Source organism: Tachypleus tridentatus, chromosome 9 (assembly GCF_004210375.1).
Source record: "Tachypleus tridentatus isolate NWPU-2018 chromosome 9, ASM421037v1, whole genome shotgun sequence".
NCBI classification, from domain to species: domain Eukaryota; kingdom Metazoa; phylum Arthropoda; class Merostomata; order Xiphosura; family Limulidae; genus Tachypleus; species Tachypleus tridentatus.
Genome location: NC_134833.1, coordinates 48,731,855 through 48,753,771, shown reverse-complemented (window position 1 = coordinate 48,753,771; position 21,917 = coordinate 48,731,855). Strand labels below are relative to the sequence as shown.

Here is a 21,917-nt window from a genome sequence, read left to right as displayed (position 1 = left end):
ATGCTTCACCAAGTCATCTTTTTTCAGGCTTAGTAGCACTTTTCCCAGTGGTAGCATAAATATTTGTCTTCTCGTTGTCCCTGCATAATTTGCAATGAAATGTATTTTGTTGGGAAACATGTTCCAGCCAAGGAAACTGTGAAAACCAAGTTTCTTTAACAACTCTGTGAAAATTGCGGGTATATATTTTTTTCACACCAACAGTCTGATCACTGCTGCAAGCTTCAGTTTCTTCAGAGCTGTCTTTTCCTTTGGAAGTGGATTTCCCACCATCAGTTGATGTTGTTGCTTCAACCTTCTTTTGAAAAAAACTTGATATATCTAACTGTTTAGATGTCTTTTTATGTGATCTAGGAGTTATCATGATCTCAATTCAAACACATGACAAACGAAACTTGGGATTTCCACTTTGATATAGACCATATGTTGGTTTGACGAAAGTCAGGTTTTCTCTGATTACTGTTTGTGTACCACAGGCAGAATCAAACATGTAGCATAAGAAATGAAAATAAAAGAAATCATTAGCACAGCTGAGTAATATTTTTTTTTCTAAATTTAATTTGTTAGTTGTCATATCTCTGAAATCACAAAAAAATATATATAAAGAAAATATAGATTACAGTCAGTGGTAGTTTTTAGAGACGTTTCTTGTTTCTTCAACTCGCTGGGGGGTGCCTCTGGTCATTTGTCATCATTAATAGCATGGATGGTGATAAAAACGACAAAAGCTGTTAAGACCAAAACTTGAGCAGAATAAATAAAGGAAAACCATCCAAGACTGAAAAATTATTATCTTTTATTATCACTGTGGTGAAACCAACACTAGAATTTTTTTAGCCGCAGGCTGTTTCTTTTCACCAATGACGATGTGGCTAATGGCTAGCGGAAGCCTAGAAATCCCTTATATACCATAAAAAATGCAGCCAAAGGGCAAGTGTCCAGTCATTTGCTGCTTTAGTCTCAATTATATACATTAAAATTATAACCACCCTATTACTGAAGGATACACCTTGAATCTGACAGCAAGTTTTTTCTCTAAATATGAAAATGTTTTTGCATAAAGCAAAATACAGGAGTAAACATCATTTAGAGAGACTCACATTAGTAGTCTTATGGTGAGATGAATAGAATGTAACAATATCAATTCCCTCATGGAATAGAATGGATGGGTGTAGAACATATACATCAAACGAATTCTGTTATTGGCTTTATCAGTGGTGGTGCTCAATTTATTAAGGAAATTGAAAGTGCTACTTAGATGGAATCGAATAAATTGCAATAGAGGAATGGGATTTTTTTCACTCAATCAAAACTTTTTTTTTCTGTGGATGAACTAAAGGCTGAAACAGTAGGTCTCCGCAGTATGTCAGATTTGTGGTCCTTTGGTAGGCCATAAAACTCAAATGTTCTACTATTTTTAGTTTTAGATGGGATAAGTATTGTAGGAAATCTTTAATACCAGGCACCTTGTATGTCCTGATGACCATGTAGATACTTATAAAAACAGTAATCTTTTTCAGTTGATGTAAATAATAGCATTGAATTTAATCAAGTTACCCTTATAAACTCTGACAGACTTTCTCAGTACTACACATAAGTGGACTGTGTTGCTACTTGTAACTCACCCAGAAATACCATGGCATAAACTTCTGTTACCTTTTGATTGTCTACATTGTCCACCAGTATATTTGGAAGATTCTGAACATCACCTAAAATTTGTGAGATAAAAAATTTGGAGCATTATTGCTAAATGTTTTTAGGTTACAGTTACAAACTTAAATTAACTTAAATCAAGAGTGAGGAACTAAAACAAGTACTGATCTAACAATTTACATTTCTGATGAGGGTGGTAGAGTGGATGTTATGGAGAACTATCTGAACAAAGCTATTGTCCATTTTAATGATAGCTACTGCAATCACAAAACAAATTTGGATCTTGCATTTCATTATAGTAAAACATCTGAATTTTGTGGCCTACTGAAGGACTACAAATCTAATGTACTATTGTTTCAGTATGTGAGGTAGCTAGCAACATATATTTAAAAACAAAAAAGCTGCTACTTCTATATTTTCTCCCACAACCTATGGGTTATAAAGAAAGCTATGATATTTAGCAGTTAATGAGAATTTCACAAATTTGTAACAACCCTGGCCTGGTGGTTTAATGGAAGCAGAAGTGGACCTTCAGGAGATTTCAAAATTGAATAATTATCCGGAAGGATTAGCTAACAAAATAATCACCATTCATGACAAACAAAGGTAAAATAACAAGAATCAGGAAGAAATTTTTGCATTTCTAACACCTTATATTAGCTTAATATTAATATCATTTCAGGCCACATATTTTGATAAACTTTCCACTGTGTGGATATTGACTCTCAAGAGTAGATTTAAACACACCAAAGGCACAGAAGTCCAATGAACTGCACCAGAGGATTTTATGCAGTTGAATAGGATTGCTGTAATTCTGATATCTTTTGGCATTTTTGATTGGAAAGTTCTGTTTTCGATGAGCTTAAGGTGTGATATTAGAGCCTGTTTCTTTCCTTTGCGATACAAGCTTTTTTATCTCCATTTAAAGGTCTAAAATCTTTCAATAATTTGCTGTAAGAATTAACTTCCTCCAAAAAACCATTAACATATACCACCAGGCATGAATTTACATGTGGTAGCTTTACATTGTTTTATGATTAGAAAATTTCAATGAATCAAATATGCAGATGTTTAACATGTTTCTTGTGCTTTCAGACTCGTATCCACAGTAATGTTTCCCTTAATTACCAATTTTTATAAAGTATGATTTAACCCTTTGCAGGTAATATGGGTGTTGATTGTTTTAATATAATTTGTTAAGTTTATTTGTCACAAACAGTAATGATTATATGTGATAAAATGTTTCTTTTAAAAGATTTTGTTTTTGATTTTTTTAGTAAAATTTCTTTAATACTTTTTATATCCTAGGGCTCACCAACTGCTGATACTTTACCCTCTGCTGATCTGTTGACGCAAGCTATGTCTGAACTCACTCAGTCACTGAATGAATACAGGCCTGCAGGATCAGAATACCTGGCAGCTCGCATCTCCCAGTCAAGCCCTACAACCCTGATCATCCCTTCCAGTGTTCAATCTTCACAGCCTGCCACACTTGTCAGTTCTACAACAGTCATAACAACACACACATATACTGATACCTCAGTTATAACACCAATTACAACAGAATCAACCTCTTCAGCAGAGGAACCACAAACAATCACAACAGCAGTGTTAGATAATGTCCAGCTGGCACAGCTTCTTGCCCAATATCAGCAACAACCATTCAGGTTTGACTACAGTAAAATGTATTATAATATTTGTATTGTATACATGCCCTTTTCTAAATGATGATTAATATAAGTATCTAAAAATTAATAATACACTTGAACTTTAATTTATTAAAATTGTTTTGATTAGCATAGGTTTACATTTGATATATCGTGAAAGTACAGTATTTGATATTTTATGTTATTGTTTATATTTAGGACAAATCAAGTTATACTTGGTTCTTTGGTGTAGTTAAACTTGCAAGGAGAAATATATATTTTTTAATGAGTTGCACAGATTGAAATGAATGAAAAAAGCATTTGAATCAAATCCAAAATTGCTCATTTACTGCAGAAAACTATTATGATTTATATCACAATTTAGTATTTATAACCTGTTCACTTTGTACAAAAACAAAAATTATTTTGCTTGCTTTTCCTGTTATATAGTCAAAAAAGTCAACTTCATTGGTGATGAATAGTATTGACACTTTGGTTTTATTGTTTGTTTAACTAGAAAGAAAAAATTAATATAGTAGATTTACATTTTACAAGTTAATTTAAACTGCATATATTATTTTAAAACAAATGTTTTATGTACTCAGTTATTATTATTACAGCTTCTAACATATATCTCACACAATGATTTATCACATTGTACAATGAAGCACGGTTAGCTTGAAATTATGTAAATAGTATTAACATTTGTCATAAATTGAGTGACAATTAAGACAGCAAGTTTTGTGATTCATGATGTTGATTATTTTATAGATAGGTTATAAACACAAAAAATCATTTATTATCTCTTAAATCATTGTATATATACATATATATATATATAATTTTAGTATTCTGGCCACATTGCTTCGTAATCCTTCAACTCAGACTGTCACATCAACAACTGCTGTCACCACGGATACAGTAACTACCACAACTAGTAACGTCAGCAGTCCTCGCACCTGGCCAGCAACCACAGGAACATTCACAGAATATCCAGCTCGTTGAAGACAAGTTGAAAAATAATAGGCTTATTGATTATTCTTTTGGTAAATCAAACATTCAGTGACTACTGTAATCCAAATGTTTTTGTTGAGTAAATGAGTGCAATTTTGTATGGACTGTTTTTCTGCAAACAGTGATCTTAATATAAAGAAAGAATGTCACTTTCTCATTATTAAGTGTCAGATCTGGTCATGTGGTTTTTTTTTCACCATTAAATTTTATTATGATAAAAGCTTGTCTCAGCATATGTAAAATGAAAATAAGCTGTTGTGGTACTGGATTGCAGTTACAGGGCTAGTCAGATCTGATACCTGTGATACAAGAAAGGAAGCTTTCCAAGAAGACTACATTATCAAAGGCATTATGTAAGATATATTTTTGTTCTTGTCAGAAACTTTAAAGGAAAAGTCCCTTTATTATAAAGTTATTTTTGATCATGTTCTATAAGTCAGAACAATTCAGATGTTTTTAGCATTTTAAATTTTTGAAAATAATGTATGTAATTGAGCAAGAATCTAAATGTGGGATGTTGTTTGGTGTTTACTTCATTAAATACAATTTTTGTTTTGGTTCCTTTTTCCCCAGAAATTGGGATGTAGGTTATATTTTTCATCTTTGTCTCAAAAGGATGTTGTGCATTACTGTAATATATTTTGGTAGCTTTTGTAGGTTAAATTATGTGTAGTTAAATCTAAAGTACTTTGTAAATCTCAGGATTCATGTTATGAAAATAGTTCTTTTTCACTGTGTTAACATCTTGCTGAAGACACTTCATATTTCAGATATTTACCATTCCATGCATTAACCTAAAAGTTTGTCATGTAATATACATACATACATATATATATATATATATATATTCTAATGGAACATTTTGTTGCCAGCTGTGTAGAACAAAGTGTACATATGTATCATTCCATTAATCTTATTTTGAGGGGTTTTCCCATATTTATGTAACCAGTTTGCAGACCTGTTAATGCATACTCTTAGATATTTTTAGAAAGCTTAATACAGCTAAGAAGATGTTTATGTATATATATCAGTGTACATCAAAGATGTCATTATTAAAAGATAAATATGACAGTAACAGTTGTCCTACAAACTAGTTTGAATTTGAAAATTAATATATTTATGTTCAAATAAAATCTCCAAATACATTTTGTCACAATTTCTTTCTTACTATATTTTGCAAGCAGAAATTGAATGTTTTTACGTATCATGTTGTTTCTTAAATACATGGACAGTAAGTTGAATTGTATACATGTATTTATTACTTGCTAAGCAAGAACTATAAGCGTTTTGGATATGTAAACTGTTGGAGAGGCACCACTGCTTCTGCAGGTTATTCACAACAAACAGTTATACATATAGTTACCAATACATATCAACAGTAAACCAAAATATTACAGCTGCAGTCACTTTTCAGGAAACTTGAATATAGGTAAACAAGTTTAATGAATGTTATAATTTACATGTTACAATAAAATGGCAATACTGTTGTGATGTATTAAATTTATGGTTCTAAAATTGAATATAAAACCATGCAGTACCAATACTTGGGAATAAGTATGAAATGCAATGAAAAAGATCTTCTAATTAGTTTGTTTGTTTTTTGTTTTTTCACAAAATTAAAATAGTTCTTAATAAAAATAATAATTTTAAAAACCTATGGCTATAACAAAGAGGGTAAAAATGTAATAGACTGCAAAAGAGAGGGTACCAAAGTTAAACAATAAAAGTAGTGGGGTTTTCTGTGTATTTTAAATATCTATCACCACATGATAAAAATAATTAATAAAAGACATGTAAATCAACATCACCTAAAGTAGTAATAAACTGTTAAATGAAGCAGCAAAACCTTATGAATGTTCTACTGCTAATTTTTTATACCAAAAAGAAAGTTTTGTTTCTTTATTTGAGAATTATACCTTTCCAACCACTTTTGCTTGCTGAAACAAAAAAAATGTAGCTATTAGTTAATGTTTTCAGATATATAATTGTGTTTAATACTCATTGGTAGTTTATTACATGGATGTATAAGTATTTGATCCCAGTATTGACTATGGGCCATTTTCTATTTTTCTATTTTCTAACCCGGTGTTTTTGTAGGTGTTTAGATATTTATGCCTACATTACCAAATATCTATTAGTATTATATTTAAGAGAAATTGTTCATTAAAACTAATGGCAGCTCCTTCTAGTTCTTGTTGGAAGCTACTGCAAAATATTATGTTCAAAAGTTCTTACAAAAGAACCATAACTGTATTTTAAAAATATTTCTTGAAGGTTAGCAAATAAAATTAGTGAGTTGGGAGTTGCAATAGCTGATAGAAGATGTCAATTTACACTTGACATTAATGATGTGTTTGTGTAAATTTGAGTTATTATTTTGTTTATATTCATGCATAATGTTAAAAAATAAATAAATGTATTTTTCATCAATACCCTTGAGGAACAGACATCAAATGTTGATTGTTTTGCCACATTTGAGCTTCATCGAATAAGCAAAAATAATTATTTTTTATCAAGCAAGATAACAAAAATATCTTAACTAATTCTGGGATTAATATTACTAGTAATGTCTGTACACATTTTCGTTCAGTAGTGTCATGCAAAGATACTGATATTTTAGTAAGCTTTTTTCCATTCATTTATATGGTAAAGTTACTAGAAATCATGTCATTCGTATTTTTTGTTTAGGACGTATTAATATATTATAAAGCTGTAGCTTCTTCACAACTGAAAAGAAATAAAGAATCTTGAGATCAATTCTAACTTTGGTTCTTTGTTTTACTGCTTGAAAAAAAGGTTAAAAGTGTCTTATGTAAGTCAAACTTACAAATGTATACTAACCCTAATCTTTGCTGTATGTTTACTACTATTGTGACATCTGTTGATGATAAAGTCACTAATAGAGCTTTCTAGGGTCTGTTTATGTTTTGGATAAGGACAGACACCAAAGATAATATTTACGAAACAACTGTCGTAGTTGCTACCTTGTTCTTAAACTAACTTATTTAATGTCATTATGAAATGGTAACAGGGTTTTTTATTCTTTGATTTTGTCCTTAAGTTTAAGATATTCATTTTGTTACCTTTCTACATTTAAATTTATCTTTCTTAATCACAGAGAAACTTTGTATAAAGATACGAGTTTATACTCTGGTTCATCTATTGAATAATCTAAGTTTCTAAATGTTTCTTGTAGCTATTGTTATGAGTTGAAGTAAAGTTGTTGTTTTTTTCCTACAGAAACTAGTTTTATTCTCAATTAGAGATTTTACTTGAAAACCAAGAAAACAATTATTTAAGCTAGTAAAATAACGATGATATTTATTTGAGTTTTCTTGTAAATATTTTTCATTTTGTAAGTGGTATCAAAAAGTTTCTCATTAAAGTCTGAAGGATAACTAGGTCATCCCTAACAAATAAACATATTTAATAATTATGCATTACACCAACATTCAATCAAATACTTGCCCTGTAATCCCAAGGGTTTTCCTGAACCTTTTTAAAAAAGAGCATTCGCATACAAAGTGCCAATATTCCTTATTTTCACCACATAAATCTACCATGATTTATTTTAGATTTACAATAAGTAAAAATAATCATATAAGAAACTTATAGCAAAATGTACTGTTAATTAATTCAGAAAAATTAGTTATTACATTAGATGACCAAAAGCAAGAATTTCAAAATAAATACCCAGTTTTTAATTTTCACATAAAATGCATAATTTCCTCTTTACTAAAATTCGCTTTTAATGATATTTTAAAGAAGTTAATACAAAAAATTTTACTTTGTGTAACCTGTAATCAGATGGCCAGTGAAAAATATTTTATTTGTTATTAGCAATGCATTCGTAATTTTTTATTATTGAACATTTAACTGGCCAGGTTTAGTTTAAAAATGGTTGTGAGAAGGAAAATTAAACATGTCAGGTATACGTATGTGTAAGAGTTTAAAAACGGCGATGAAAAGGAACGCCAAGTGTGTATGAGTTGAAAATAGCTGAAAGAAAGTTTAATTTGTTTGGAATTTCGTACAAAGTTACAAGAAGGCTATCTGCGCTAACTATCCGTAAATTAGCAGTTAAAGACTCGAAGAAATTGAGCTTGTCATCACTACCCACCACCAATCCTTGGGTTAGTCTTTTATCAACAAATAGTGGGGTTGACCATCAGTTACAACGCCCCCAGACTAAATGAGCGAGCTTGTGCAGATTACGAGTCGAGCACCTTAACCATCTGGCCATACCAGTCCTTGAGAGATTTTAGGAACATTGAGACCTCAGTGTATGTGGGTTTAGAAACAGCAATGAGAAGAAACATTAAAGGTATCAGGCTTAAGTCTAGAAATCGGTATAAGCAAGAACATTAAAAAATAACAAGTTTGTATGAATTTAGAAATACCTTGGAGAACAAACATCAAACATGTCGGATAACCTTGACTTTATAATTATGTGAGAACGTGCATCAAACATATTGGGTATAGCTGTGAAAAAAAGAACCTCAGCTACGCCTGACTTTAAAAATAGCTGTCAGAAAGAATATTAAACACTCCATACATGTGAGAGTATAGAAATATCTGGGAGCAGTAATACAAGAAACGCCAAGTATATGTAAGATTAAAGTAGCTGCAAGAAATAACATTAAAACATCGGTGTTGGCGAGTTTAGAAATAATGATAACAAGAAATGCTAAATACATCAGTGTGTGGAAGTTTGGAAATAGCTGAAAGAAGGAACATTCAACACAAGAGAAGGTGTGAATTTAAAACAGAGAGAACAAATCTTAACAAGTCAGATATGTATAAGCTTGCAAAGCTGTCGGCATGACATCAAACACGTATAGTACTTGTGGGTTTAGGAAAAACTGAAAGAATGCTACACACATCAGGTATTTGTGAATTTAGCAGGAACTGAAACAAAGAGCATTAAATGGGTATATATGTTGTTAGAAACAGTAGTGAAAAAGAAATTATACACGATAGGTATATCTAGGCTTAGAAATACTTGAGAAAAGGTATATTAAACATATCAATATATTAACACGGAAATAGCACTGAGAAGTAATATTGAACCAGTCAAGTACATGTGATTTAACAGTATTTGTGAGAAGGAACATTAAACAGGTCATGCATGTGTGAGGTCAGAGTTAGTTACTACAAGGAATATTAAACATATCACGAATGTGTGAATTTTAAAATAGCTATGAGAAGGATCAGTAAGTAATTCAAATATATGTAAGTATAGAAATTGTCATGAGAAAAGATTAAACATGTCACAAACGTGAGTTTGGTTTGTTTGTTTTCTGAGTTTCTCGCCAAGCTACACGAGAGCTATCTGCGCTAGCCGTTTCTAATTTAGTAGTATAAGACTAGAGGAAATACAGCTAGTTATCAGCACCCACCGTCAACTCTCGTGCTACTCTTTTGCCAACGAATAGTGGGATTGACTGTAACATTATAACGCACCCACGGCTGAAAGAGCGAGCATGCTCGGTGTGACGAGTATTGAAGCTCGCGACCCCCAGATTACTAGTTGAGGGGTCTAACCGACGGGCCACATGAAAGTTTGGAAGGATGTTAGAAGTAACAGGTATGTTTGAGGATAGAAATAGCTATATGTATGTGTGGGTTTACAAATATCAGATTAGAATAAACATTAAACAAGTCAGTAGTGAAGGTGGGACCCAGGACATGGAAGTAAACAATTATCACATTGACACAATATCGACAAGGCATTATAAATGAAATAACGTACCAAGGGCATTGACCTTATTTGTATCTCATTCATATAGATAAGTTAACACCAGAATGCGCATTTCGACAAGGTATTATGAATCCGTGATTTATCATTTATAATAGTATGTAATGACCTATTCTCAAAATGTGATGCACAACATTGGAACACGACTCAATTTTGCCAATTTATCATACATGTAGTAAGTAATGACAGGTTCTCACGATGTAATACACCTCCTGAGAGCATGAATTAAATATATATTATTTAAGATTTTCGAAATGAACTCCATTGTGTGTAAATTCAGGCTAAAAAAAAAAAGTCTAGGACTCAGCCTTGTTAATTTTATTTATAGGTGCATAGCACAATAATGGACGGTAATTATAGGCATAGTTGTGTGAAACAATCATATCCAATTCTGGAGTAAAACAAGAACTGTTGCGTAAATATAACCTAAAAATGAAGATGCCATGTGTTTTAGGGAGTTCAACATAGTATGAAAATCAACTTAGTTCCCTTCTGTACACCATGAATAAAAGTTAAAGGTCCCGAGGGATCAAATGTCTTTCCAAGAACAGAGAGTAGTATATGTTTAATGGTGTTGACAAATAATAACTATATTAATTTAGCATATTTGAATCAATAACTCTGCACTTATGTTATTTTCCTTTTCTTAAGTAACATCTAGTAATTGTTTCAGAGCTGAGGCATTTGATATCATCAAGACTTCGTTGAGACATTGTAAAAAAATAACAACAAAAAAAACATATCTTGTAATCTGAGAGTCGCGGGTTCGAATTCCTGTCATTCATTTCGCTTCCTTCCTTACTAATAGATTCTTGTACATGTTATGTATCATAATTTATTTTGAACGAGTCTCCGATCTATTATGTTACGTATTACGATTTCAAATAGCTTGAAATTTGAATTTAGAATTTAACTGAATGTCGATATGTATTAAATTTATCATATTTGCCAATAAGAATGATACACAAAAATTTCTCTCTAAACACATAAATATTATAATATTCAAGTAATAATACAATGTACAGTAGTGGGTATTACAAATAATGATTTATATACAAAAATTTTACAAACCTACAAAAAATCATGAGTTTTTTATCTGGTCTGGAACTGAATATTTTGTTGATAGTTCACGATGAGCGAATTAGTTTCGAGTTGATATCAGTACAGTTCATTTAATGGGCAGCTAGCTAGCCCTCTATTCTTGGATGGTTTTGCTTTGGTTTGTTTTGGATTTCGCGCAAAACTACTCAAGGGCTATCGGCGCTAGCCATCCTTAATTTGCTAGTGTAAGACAAGAGGTAAGGCAGCTAGTCATCACCATCCACCGCCAACTCTTGGGCTACTCTTTAACCAACGAATAGTGGGATTAACCGTCACATTATAATGTCCACACGGCTGAGAGGGTAAGCATGTTTGGTTTGACGAGGATTCGAACCCGCGACCCTCGGATTACAAATCGAGTGTCTTAACCACCTAGCTATGCCGAGCCTCTTGGATGGTTTCACGCCGTTTACAAGCTTACTTTTCACGGACTAGGATATTTAATGTCCTCGTAGAAATAACTACTAACGTCCGAAGTTAATTTTCTAAAGTTAAACAGTTTATAAAGTTCGAAATTTATAAACGTACTTTCCCGATTCATAAGTGTTTATTACTGTTAAAGCTTTCGAGATTTACAGTATACTAATTGTTGGAAACCAACAATATAAAAGTGTGTCACGTTTGTTTATAAGCTTGAAATTTCATCTAGGGCGACAATACTGGTATTTATACATTACTGTTACAATATTTTCATAGAATGTATTGTCATGCCTACAAATCTACTGATTAAACCAGGTATTTCAGTCTCTCCATCACATATTTTAAAGATAATTCATAAAAAAAGAAAACACCTACATTCCAGATTTGTCTGCAGATATGTCAAGTTTGGTTTCACCTTACAACGGAGAATCTCAAGAAACGAACTTCACCTTGACAAAATTGGTTCAATATGTACAGATGGTGCACCAGCAATGCAGGGCAATCGTTCTGGGTTTGCTGCATTAATGAGGAAAGAAGTTCCTAATCTGAAAATAACTCACTGCTTTCTTCATCGTCACTCTCTTGCAGCAAAGACATTGCCCCCAGATCTCAAGAAAACTCTGGATATTTGTGTCAAGGTTGTAATCTTTATTCGCAGCCGAGCTTTGAATCATCGATTGTTTCAGTCACTTTGTGAGGAAATTGGTCAGGAACACACTGTTCTTTTGTACCACACTGAAGTGAGGTGGTTGTCACGTGGTCGTGTGCTGTTTCGTGTGTTTGAACTGAGAGGAGAAATTCATCAGTTTCTCCGTGAAAGGGTACAAGAACTGGCTATATATTTCAAAGAACCTAGTTTTGTTCAGATGCTTGCCTATTTGGCTGATGTGTTTTTAGCTCTCAATGAACTCAATCTCTCTCTGCAAGGAAGGGGACTCAACATTGTGACTGCAAGCGCGAAATTGGCTGCATTCAAAGAAAAACTTGTCTTGTGGATAAAGCGTGTGAAAATGGGGAATTTGGCAAATTTCCCCTGCCTGGAAGAGACAGTCACAGAAAATTCTACCCTGCATCCAGACTTTGTTGCAAAAGTTGTTGAACATATGCAGATGCTGCGTACTTCATTTGAGGGTTACTTCTCGTGTGGAGAGCTGCAAACCTATGACAACTGGATCCTGAATTTTTTCATGCAGAATTTGGAAAATGTCAGCGGCATCAAGGAAGATCTCATTGACCTTAGACACAATCGTGAAATCCAAATAGAGTTCACCAATAGTCAGCTGGAACACTTCTGGGCTTCTCAGCTGGAAGCATACCCTGCATTAGCGAAGAAAGCTCTTGAAATGCTGGTACCATTTGCAACTACTTACTTGTGTGAACAAGGATTTTCTTGTCTACTTCACATCCAAACAAAATGCAGAAATCGGCTGAATTCTGAACATGACATGCGAGTGGCACTCAGTACAAAGACGCCAAGATTTGATGCCATCATAGAGAAAAAACAGCAGCAACGAAGTCACTAAGTTTACTGTGCATTACAGGCTAAATAAAAACATCATTAACAAAATTTAAATTAATTTTCATTATGTACCCTGAATTTTGTCTTGAAAAAAAGGTATGCTGTATGTATGAATTAAAAAAAATTTTTGATTACATCAACTTTGTATTTTTAGCTTTTTTTATATTTAAGTTTCCAGGGTAAATAAAAAACATCATTAACAAAATTTAAATTAATTTTCATTATGTACCCTGAATTTTGTCTTGAAAAGTTGTACTGTATGTATGAATATTAAAAAAAATTTTTGATTCATCAACTTTGTATTTTTAAGCTTTTATATTTAAGTTTCAGGGTGCGAGAAATCGGCTGAATGAACAACATCTACCAATTTAGGGAATAGGCGGGAATTTCTCAATTCATATTTATCATATAAGTTACATGTATTTCTAAATATAAATTTACTCACACAATCGTCGGTATTCGTATAAATATATAATAGCAAATTTCGTTACAGTCATCAATATGATTATTCAAATTAGCTAATAAATAAGTTTTCAAACACTCTTAGTATGACGGTTGTATTTACTGAATAACTAATTTTTCATATAATGCTTTTTATTTTTGATATAAGATTTTTATAAAATTGTGTGTAATATTTTTCGCATACATCACACTCTGTTTTCGCCACTTCAGCTGTGGGGGCGTTATAATGTTACGGTCAATCCCACTATTCGTTGGTAAAAGAGTAGCCTAAGAGTTGGCGGTGGGTGGTGATGATCAGCTGCCTTCCCTCTAGTCTTACACTACTAAATTATGGACGGCTAGCACAGATAGCCCTCGAGTAGCTTTGTGCGAAATTCAAAAACAAACAAACAAACACTTTTTCTGCATACATTCCTTCGGCTTAGCAATTAAATCTTTAGCTTTCTATATGTTTTAACGAAAGTATTTTAATGACTTTTGACCCACATCACATTCTAATTTTAATTTTTACTTGCACGAAGTATTCACCAACAAATATTTTACAAGTTAGATTTATCATTTTTATTAAATTTGTCGAGATGTATTCACCCTTAGAGACCATACAAGTTGCACATTCCTCTGTTTCTATTTTCAAAATTTTTAATTAAAATATGTGAATTTTAGAATTTATAAGTAAATGAACGAGTTGGAAACAGTTGATGAAAAATAAAAGATAACACCAAATGCACAGTTGTTAATGATGTATGTTATTATTGTAATAGTCTAATAAAAAAACTGTTCTAAAGTAAGATATAGAACCAAATTACTTTAATAATAAAATAAAAATACCATCGATAAGAGATATATTTCTCCATTTTATTTTCAAGGGTAAACGTGAATTCTTCATTTTTTATGAAAAAAGATCTGTCATTACTTACAACTTGAGAATGAATTAAAATAATTTAAATCAAATAAAAACAAAAGATATGGATAGTATTTATTGAATACTAAGATAATTTCATGATGGTTATAAAACGTTTTACTTGGGTCCATACTCATACAATGATAGCAAATACAAGGAGCACCTTAATATAAGGGGACTCCAGAACAGTCTCTTTTGAAAATTACCTTTTGACAATACTAGTAGTAAAAATAAATTAAGACAAAATAATTTTAAAAGATCAGAAATATAAGGGGCTAGTCAGGGACTTACTTTTTTAACAAATAACTGTTCCGAAAAAGAGCACTTGAATATTACTTGCGATATCAATTCAAGAACTAAACTTATCAGGATATCTTAATCACTTTAAATAGTACATAACAGATGAAATACTAAATTGTAAAGAAATATAAATTGTATCTATCTTTGTATTTAACCAGTTGTAAACACAATTTCTAATCACATAGAGCTTAAATTTTATAAGTTACAAGATCTGTTAGTAAAATTGAAGTTATAATGAACATCTTCTCGGCAAAGTTTGGGACGTATCTTTTACAACTCTCATATACTTATACTTTTCCTCTTATTCATAATTGTTTAAAATTCTTCCAATATCTCATTTTAAGAAATGTAAGTTATAATAATAAATCACCATTGTTTCAATGAGTTGTTTCAATTCTTTAACACTGTTAGTTCCATCAGTTTCTCTAAATGATTTGTTTTACTTCTCTTTCTTAAAGTTTGAGAAAAATGAAATAATTTTAGTTGCTTCTAATGTCATCTGAAGTTGAATAATAAAACTATAATAAATAAGTTAATTGTCCTTTTTAATTGTTCTGATAAAAATTCAATTATTTTTTCTAGTTTCTTATCGGTTATAGAATGATCAAAACCACAATATTTTCATTCACTGGGCCTAAGACATCATCATTTATTACGTCTAAGCTATTAGAATGTGTTTGTTTGAAGTTATACACAAAACTACACAATGGGCTGTCTATGCTCTGCCTATCACGAGTAACGAAAGGTGGTTTCTAGCGTTGTAAGCCCGAAGACATACTGTTGTGCCTCTAGAAGGCTGGTTATTAGAAAATAATGCTTCTTTATTAGTTCTTATATGGATCTATAAATTTATTTTTCTCATTCCGATCTTCGACTAATTGTAAGACATCGTAATATATTTCTAACGTTGTAAACTTCTTTTGTACTTTTATATATGTAAGTTCTCCTATATCTTACGTAGATAGGTATAGATTATCTATAAGCTGAAATATTTAACTATAAGCCGAAATATAAGTAAAGTTTAAGTTAGATACTCTTTACTAAATAAATGATTAGCCCTAGTACACACACTAAAAAAAATTACGTTGCCCACACTGGGGATCAAAAATGACCCCCACCAAAAATATTAAAAAAAAAATTATTTTCATATAAGCAAAGTATAACTTTGGACAAAATATTTATTCTATACAATTTATGCATACACTCTGGGTAACTTTATGGTCATTGCAAGCCATTTTACTACATTTGATACACTTTGAAGAAGTTTTTTTCCTTGAATCACGTGCGCATATTTGACACCATTTCCTAACGTTCTCTTCAGCAACTTTTTGTCTTTTTGGAGGGATCACTTCATTTGTATCTTCTTCAGCCAGTAATTCATCAGTAAGCAACTTCAGAAATTCACGTCTTGCTCTTTTTTGGTACTTTGATGCGAATTCTGGATGGCGCTGGCGATAGAGAAGGTAAGCATTGTATGCGGCAGCATCAAGAATGTTATAAAATAGTGCCATTGGCTACCTTCTGGTCTTTCTTTTTGTGGAAAAGAATCTAACTATTTGGTCTAGTGTATCGACTCCTCCTTTGGTGGAGTTATAGTATGATATTATTTCAGGTTTTCCTGATTCATCATCGATTGAGGGCTCTCTATGCAACGTAGATAAGAATATTCTAGAATGCTCGGGAACACTTATAGAGTGTTCTAGAATGTTCTAGAACACAAAATTTCGTATCAATATGTTATTTGATTGTTTACCAGACATGTAATTGAGTTTTTTAAACTGGGGTCAAAAATGACCCCCAATGTGGAAAACGTGAATTTCGACATTAGACAAGGGGTGTAATACTCCATTTGCATAAAATACATGTTAAACGTATCAGTATAGTATGTTATTAGTATAGATTAAATTAGGTACATTTTTAGGCCCGAAAGTCACACCTTTGATATTTCTATAACAACTTAAACACAAGTGGGCTTATTTTTTACCCCCACCGTGTGTATGAGGGTTAGTGAAGAAAATAAAGAATGCATCAATACATTAAAACAATTGTAGAAACAAAGTGTCTTCCAGTGGCACAGTGGAATCTCTGCGGACTCTCACCGCTAAAAATGGGTTTCGATATTTATGGTGGACAAAGCATAGATAGCCCATTATCTGGCTTTGCGTTTAATTCTAAACAAATGAAGAAACAAAATAAAGAAATCAGAATGCAGCACAAGCTACTGGTAAAGCAGAGGCTTATTAAAGTGTAAACACTAATAATTGTCGTTGTATGTTATACAAACAGTGTTCCGAACAAAATGTTATTCAATCTGACTTGAGGAACTCAGAATTGGTCGAGACGTGTTCAACTCCATTGATATGACAAATAAACTGTGTTACATATACTATTAATATATAATTTAATTGTTGAGGTACTGGGTAAAGAAGATAGTGTTTCAAAATATACGAAAGCCTAAGTCCAATGATTTGTAAAAATATATAATTTGAGTATTTCTTTCGGATTGTTGTTGTTTTAAGTCGCTTATCCCAAAAATATGCAAAAAAACACTTAAAACCATCACAAACCATACAGATAAAGTAAAAATACCTTCACCATTAGAAAAATATAAATCAATAGACACCTGAAGAAAGCTTAATAATTGGAATAGAAAACATATAAAACAATAGTTAACCAAAGAGATCGCATAAGAAAATTATAGTAACATGTATAAAACATTCCAAACTACATGAAACATTCAAAACTTTAGTTATCCATTCCAAACAAGTGAATGACAAAGAAACACTTACAAATAATAGTTATGCAAATAAAAAAGCAAAACAAATTAAAAGATGCGATAAACAATAGTTAGTTATTAGAAATGTAAAATACGATTGATAGTTTGTTTGTTTGTTTGGTTTGAATTTCGCGCAAGGCTATACAAGGATTAACTGCGATAGCCATCCCTAATTTAGCAGTGTAAGACTAGAGAGAAGGCAGCTAGTCATGACCACCCACCGCCAACTCTTGGGCCACTCTTTTGCTAACGAATAGTGAGATTAATCGTTAAATTATAACGCCCCCACGGCTGAAAGGGCGAGCATGATTGGTGTGACGGGGATTGGAACCTGCGACCCTCAGATTACGAGTCAAGTACCTTATCCACCTGGTTATGCCGAGCAGTTTGAAAGAGAGACATGAGTATAGAAACTTTAAAATCATATAAGACATATAAGGTTGTCGAAGAGAATCAAAACCAAATTTAAAACACGAAAAACGTTAATTTATTATACAAAACACACAGTTACGAAACAATAAACACATAAAATGGCACATTTAAAATACGTGAAGAAGGAAAGTAACTGTTAAAACATATCAAGTTTTATAAAAATGAGCGCAAAACAACAGTTTGTTTGTTACAAATGTATTTTAATGGCCTTTGGAATGACTTTTAATCATGTAGCTAGAGACTGTTCTAGTGTTTGCACCTAACCTTTGTTTTTGGTGAGTTATTACTCTTAATTATTTGTCATTTATGTGTTTGTTATTGTTTTTTTTTAGCGGCTCAACAGCTCCTGACTAATTATATGTCCTCTGGTCTAGCTGATGTGCTCGAGCGCCAGGATTTGGCTGATAAGACGGGTCAGTCGCCTCATTGTCTTCCCCTAAACCTTATTCTCGTCTTGCTGAGGATGTCTGGATACTTAACTTGTCTGGTGATGCTGCTTCGTGAGCTTATGTTTTGGACTCTGACTATACATGGGTATTAAAACTTGAATGAAAATAAAATACAGAATATGACCTAAGAAGGTCGAAACGTTGTTTTGTACTTTATTATCAGAAGTGCTATCTGTTTGTTTGTTCTTTCTACCAAAATGTTTCCTCTTATCTCCACTCTGCAAAAAATTATGTCTTCTTTTAAACAGGAGCCCTCGTCGGATACTACTTTTCTACTGTTTTATCAGTGATGTTGATCCTGCCATTTTCAAACTGCTTGCTGAAAAGATTTCTATCAAGCAAGGTATTTGCACTCAAAATTCTAAGGGCCTTACTTTTACGATATGAAATTGGACATTCCTCAACTTTCCAACCACTGTATTGTGAAAGGATTTTATTCTTCTGTTAAATGTCTTGTCCATCCCTTTTGTTCACACTCATTTTTTTGGCAAATGCATCCAGTTAGAGTTTCTTCCAATGCATAACATCACTCACCTCGATCATCCACCTATTTTCACAAATTTGGTGGCAAGCCTCATAATTCTGATGATCCTGCTTCTGTTGTGCCAGTTCATACAGCTGATGGCATTACCTTGCTTATTAATTCTCTTTATTTTGCTCCTGCTATTGAAAACGTTTTCCGTTTTCTGACTCTTGTTCTCCAAATTATTCTCACATATTGACATGCTTTTATCCAAGACAATGTTACAATTACTGTTCGATTTCTGTTTTTCGCCCCAACATGTAGGCCATTTATCATGGCTCTAACTTGCTTTTTTGTCACTTATGGGAACTTGCACAAACCTACATGTTAATGTTCTTCTTTATTAATATTCGTTCTTTTTTACTAACATTCGTTTATTGGAAATTTTGTTGGATGTCAAATTTTATGACTGCATTCATTTTAATGATACTTTCTCAAGCCTTCTCAGAGATTTACTTGACTGGTTCCATTAACACTCATGTTCGTCTTCCAGTTAAGTTTCATTTTTGTTCTCATCTTCATTTCATGAGTACTTCATTGTTACTGTTTATTTACCTTCTTAGGTTAACAGTTATTTTACGATATACATTTACCCTGTTGTTACTTTGACTCACGATCTCTTCTCCTATTTGGACACAGCCTTTCACAGCTATATCATTGTGGTAGATATTAACTAGCATAGCAGAACCCCTCTGAATTTGCTCACATTTAGTCCTCTTTATGCAGCCTTTCTAATTCTCTACTGCTACTGTTGCCTGATCATAGCTGTCTGGTTTCTCAGTCGTCTCCCAATGTTGTGTTTGCTTCTGCTAACCTTGTCCCTCTTATTTCTCTTTATATATATTCTTTTAGGAGTAGCGATCCTTTCCGTTTGTCCTCTACAAATTATCTTCCTTTGTTTCTTCCTCATACCGATGAACTTAGTTTATTTTCATGATGCTGAATGGGTTTCCTATACCTCCCTCATCGATGTTCCATTTCAGAATGTCTCTTTCTTTTCTTGATCATGTCAATTCGTTGGCTGCCTTTCTCATCAATACTCTTTTTTCTGTTAGTTCTCACCATATACCAACTCATCACACTTTCCACAGACCACCCTTGTAAAGCAGTGCATCTTTTACATAATGGGTTCTTACTTTTATTGCATGCCTACCATTAGTCTCAGAATTCTCTGTTGCTTTCTCGTCAGAGGGGTCTCCAGAAAATTGCTCCTAACTATGTTTGAGTCGCCAAACGCTGTCATTGGCGCCATGTCCGCTCCACTCTGTTTTTCAGTCTTGTTCACTATTCTGAACTCATTTAAGCTGCTCAAAGGATGGAGGTGTTCTTCCTCATATCCAATTTTGGTAGACATTGATGCACCTTCTTCGTCTTTGGTAAAGATTAATCAGTTGCTTCCTTCCATGAACACCATTTCGGGAAATGGACCGTCATTCTCATGATGATACTGACACTTCAGACATTGTGGATTCTATCATCACCTTTACATGTTCCAGTCAATGACTCCTTTTATTCTAATATCCCTGTCACGTGTTCAAGAACAGACATAATTCTGCTCCTAGTTCTGATGGCATCGCTTATTGCCATCTTCATCATGCTCCCTTGAGATTCTTTCATCATCTTGTTTTGCTTCATTCTTTTCTTCATATTTTTCTCGAACCCTGGAAGTTTTCCATCATCCTTCTTTTCCAGAAAACTGGTCAGTCTGCTTCCGGTATGGGTTCTTACTGCAGTCTTTCTTGTGTTTTTATCAAGACTTTTGAGCACATCCTTACTTTATAAGCTCATTGCTGCTCGCTACTTGTTGTCAAGTGCCCAAGCTGCTCTTTGTTCTCATTTCTCCACGATGGATCAACTTCTGAAGCTGTCTAAATTGTCTCTTTCGTCCCTCTATTCGTTCTTTTCTTCCTTACTCGTGTTATACATATTTTGTTTCAAGCTTTAATCCATCTCTAACATCTTTTATTCTTCCTCCTTTTCGTCCTCGTTTTCTTTACTCGTCAGGCGAAAGCACGTATCATTCAAACGGCTCACCACTCTCACCTTTTGGGCAGGAATGAAATGACACCAAATGATGATTAACATAAATATATAAAGAAAATATGAAAACGATATATGTAAAATGTAAACCTTAAAGATGCAAAACAATAGTTAAATCTACAAATCGAGCAACTAAAAGTACTTTAAACAATAAATACAACCAGAACAAAAACAAGTATAGAAAATACGTTAAACGATAACTAGATACATAAGTCACTTAAAAATTGTGCTTAGTGTTCTGAAAAACCATATAGCAAACTCTTAAAACGACAGTTGTTGTAAAAAAAATGTTAAGTAATAAAGAAATAAAGACTATTTATATACAGAAAGATCAATGATATTTAACATTTTCCCTATTCCTATATACTAAGTTATGATGTGACAGATTTACTATTATATATCTATTTTAATATCGATGTTTGAGTTAACTTCACATTTAGAAATTTACATAACTTATATTGTTTAATATGTGTTGAGAAATTATTTAAATATTCTTGAGTGTAAAAATCAACAGCATATGTGTGTAGGTAAACATTAGTGTATCGTCAGTATTTCTGCGCTTTAAATTTTCTATACGTTCGCCTCTCACGCCTATAAAAGTAACCAACGCCAAGAGACAGTAGATATTTTTGGTTTAGTTGGAGTGCTGTAAATGTCGGAAGCTGTAACTGTGATTAACGTTTAATAATCAGAACTTCAGTAGATATCCAGTTCCAAACCAGATAGAAGACTTGTTTGAATAAGTGTAAAACTTTTGTATATGAATTATTATTTAAATGAACCGTTATAATATGTATTATTAATAGTATATTTCTATTAAGAAAGAAAACTGTGTATATTAATGTTGTTGGCAAATATTATAAACTGGAAACATATCGACCATTATTTCACTTCCGAAATCTAAATTATAATTTAACTCAGTT

At 32.4% G+C, this 21,917-nt stretch overlaps 1 protein-coding gene and 1 long non-coding RNA gene across 2 annotated transcripts in view; both read left to right on the top strand.

Moving 5' to 3' along the window:
- The window catches only part of LOC143227370 (uncharacterized), a 119,728-nt gene extending 112,655 nt beyond the window's left edge, over window positions 1-7,073 (top strand). Inside the window, exons 29-30 of the mRNA XM_076458824.1 lie at window positions 2,962-3,320; window positions 4,148-7,073. Of these exons, the coding sequence (XP_076314939.1) occupies window positions 2,962-3,320; window positions 4,148-4,304 (516 nt within the window). The 3' untranslated portion in view covers window positions 4,305-7,073. The remainder of the gene's footprint in view (window positions 1-2,961; window positions 3,321-4,147) is intronic.
- Window positions 7,074-9,706: 2,633 nt separating this feature from the next.
- Window positions 9,707-18,523, top strand: LOC143227369 (uncharacterized). The gene is made up of 2 exons (XR_013014991.1): window positions 9,707-9,900; window positions 18,315-18,523. It is a non-coding gene; the product is annotated as an uncharacterized LOC143227369 (long non-coding RNA).
- The last annotated feature ends 3,394 nt before the right edge of the window (window positions 18,524-21,917 follow it).